This window comes from Notamacropus eugenii, chromosome 7 (assembly GCF_028372415.1).
Source record: "Notamacropus eugenii isolate mMacEug1 chromosome 7, mMacEug1.pri_v2, whole genome shotgun sequence".
Classification (NCBI taxonomy): Eukaryota; Metazoa; Chordata; class Mammalia; order Diprotodontia; family Macropodidae; genus Notamacropus; species Notamacropus eugenii.
The window spans coordinates 13,247,985-13,250,540 of NC_092878.1; the positions used below are offsets into that span (position 1 = coordinate 13,247,985).

The 2,556-nt window shown below is 40.4% G+C and overlaps 1 protein-coding gene across 1 annotated transcript; it reads right to left on the minus strand.

The window, feature by feature from the left end:
- Positions 1-323: 323 nt before the first annotated feature.
- LOC140514047 (ribonuclease 8-like) lies at positions 324-821 on the minus strand. The gene has a single exon (XM_072624022.1). It carries the CDS (start codon positions 819-821, stop codon positions 324-326), a length of 498 nt encoding a protein of 165 aa, XP_072480123.1.
- Between the last annotated feature and the right edge of the window lie 1,735 nt (positions 822-2,556).

The window sequence follows — 2,556 nt, forward strand, 5'->3', positions numbered from 1 at the left end:
CTAAGATGTTAAGTAAGATGGGAAAGGTGAAGCAGTGATGAACGTGAGAGAGAGATGATTCTATTTCACATCATTGTTAGGGTGGAGAATGAAGGAGGTCAATTTCATTTATAAGCATCAGATTAGAATAATAGGAGAGTCTGATGCCCTGATAAAGCCCTCCAGAAAGGTAAGCTCAACCCCATAAAACCTTTTCCAGGAGAATTCTTGCTAAGTTCATGAGAAGATAGGATTACTAAGATTTGTGCAGGAAAAAAAGGAAGAGAACAGATTTCCATAGCATATCTTGAAGCAAAAGGGCAAAATGGTGAAACAGGGGGAGATTAGAAATCAAGGAGATATGAGTATGGGTTCTGACCCCAAGTTTTGTCCAAATGTGTAGGAAGCAAGGGACTTGTACTGTGCTCTCCTGGTGAGGGGGGCAGACAGCCAACCACAAAGTGTGACTGTTTAGATCTGCCACTGTAGCGACAGCTGGGAACACGGCTAACCAGTTGACAGTCAGTGATGTTAACAGCTCTATTACTATAATGGCAGTTCTTGTATTTTTTCCTCTTACAGCGGATGCTGCTCTGGAAACAAGTCATGATGATATCATCCAGCGGGTCGTGCAGGAAGCTGTTGAAGGATTTGCACACGCCAGTATAATGATTGATTCGTCTCATCTCATTGTTGCAATATACATTTTCATTTAAGGCATTCTTCTTGGGATACTGCACATGCTGCTCGTTGAACCACTGTGCTCGAGTGAAGCCAGGAGGAATCGCTTCAGTGACCAGGAACATAGTCACCCCAAGCAGCAACAGCTGGAAAGTTCCCATCACAGTGTGCTATCTCTCCTAGTAAAGAGAAGAAAGCAAATGAGGAAGAGGGAAGAAAATATCCACTTGCTCTCCCAGCCCATTTGCTATGTGACTGCCAAAGTATTATATTACTATCCCCTGTCACCTCTGTGTCTCCATTTGGTCAGCTGACCATCAGTTTGATCACCTTGTATGCAAAGTATCCTAAGAGGCAGTGTAGGGAGAATTAATGGGAAAAGGAAGAAAAGATTATAAAGACATTACTACAAAGCAGAAAGAGGGCATCACTTAAAATGAGACTACAGACTCCATTTTACTCCAGGATGTCTTTGTTTTTCTCTACTAATTTTGATGGCATATGTTCCAGAGGTGCTTTTCTGCCTACTGATGTCAAGAAGCCTTGTTTGACTTTGGTTGGATTCTACCACCACCTCAGATTCTTCTGGTAGCAAGACAGAATACAACTGTTCTAGGTAGATCATGTCTGGAATATTATGTCCAATTCTGGGTTCCCTAGCTTAGAGAGTAAATAACAAATTGGAGAATATCCAGAGCAGGGTAAGGAGTTCATGTCACATTGTATGAAAGAACAAGAGATGTATAACCTGGAGGAGAGACAGGTCATCGGGTCAAACATATAAAACTGAAAGGGACCTCCTAAAGGGCCATCTAGTCCAGCCCCTTGGTCAGGGGAAACATGACAGCCGTGCTCAACTATTTTAAGGTTTATGAGGTGGAAGAGGAATTAAACTTTATTTGGATACAAAGAGTAAAATAAATAGAAATGGATAGAAGTTGAAAATAAGCAGATTTAGCCTCAATGTCAACAACAATTAGTTATTTAAAAGTCAAATGGGCTGCCTCAGAAAATAGTGCTTTAGTTCTAACTGGAAGTTAACCAGCAAGCACTGGATGATCATTTGTTATATATTAAATTAGGGCCTTCTTTTGTAGTATGAATTGGACTAATTAATCCAGAAGCCTTTTCCAACTCTAAAATTCATGGATTGTCTGATATCTTCAAATGCAGAAATGGATATGAAAACTTGTTGTCTACTGACTGTGTCACAAAAATGAGATGCCTCCAGGACTTTCCCCCATGAACTCTCATTCCCTCTGAACTTTTGTACTTAATGTTTTGAATCCAATCATATTTCTCTCCATATTCCCTTCATTTCTCTTGGACTTGTGTTCCAAGATGCCAAGATCGATTAGGACAATGATTCTTTTAACCAATGTTGTGAACGATCCCTCCCAGGGTTGGTAATCCACTATTCCAAACTGAGTAAACACATTACTGCTTTTCATCCTCTCCTCTACCTGCTCCTTTTCCTGGCCTCCTTCAACATTTGTTTCAAACTCCACCTTCGGAAAGAGGCCTTCTCCAATCCTCTTCTTCTGACACCCAATATGTCAGTGCTAGTACTCTCCCTCTCATACTGCCTTCCATTTATGCTGGACATATTCTGAATTAATATAGTTACTTTTTATGTTGTCTCTCTCATTGGAACATGAGTTCTTTAAAGATAGGAATCCTGCTGGGGCATTGGATAAACCAATGGACTTTGAGTCATGTAGACTTAATTCAAACATTATCTTACATGCTTCCTAGCTATGTGACCTTGGATAAGTCTTTGATCCTCAATTACCTTATCTGCAAAACTAGGATAATAACAGCACCAGCCTCACAGGATTATGGACTAACATATAAAGCACTGTGCAAACCTGAATGCTCCACATAAATTCCAGCTAT

Coding starts and splice junctions, on each gene's coding strand:
- LOC140514047 (XM_072624022.1), bottom strand. CDS start 821: ATGGGAACTTTCCAGCTGTTGCTGCTTGGGGTGACTATGTTCCTGGTC.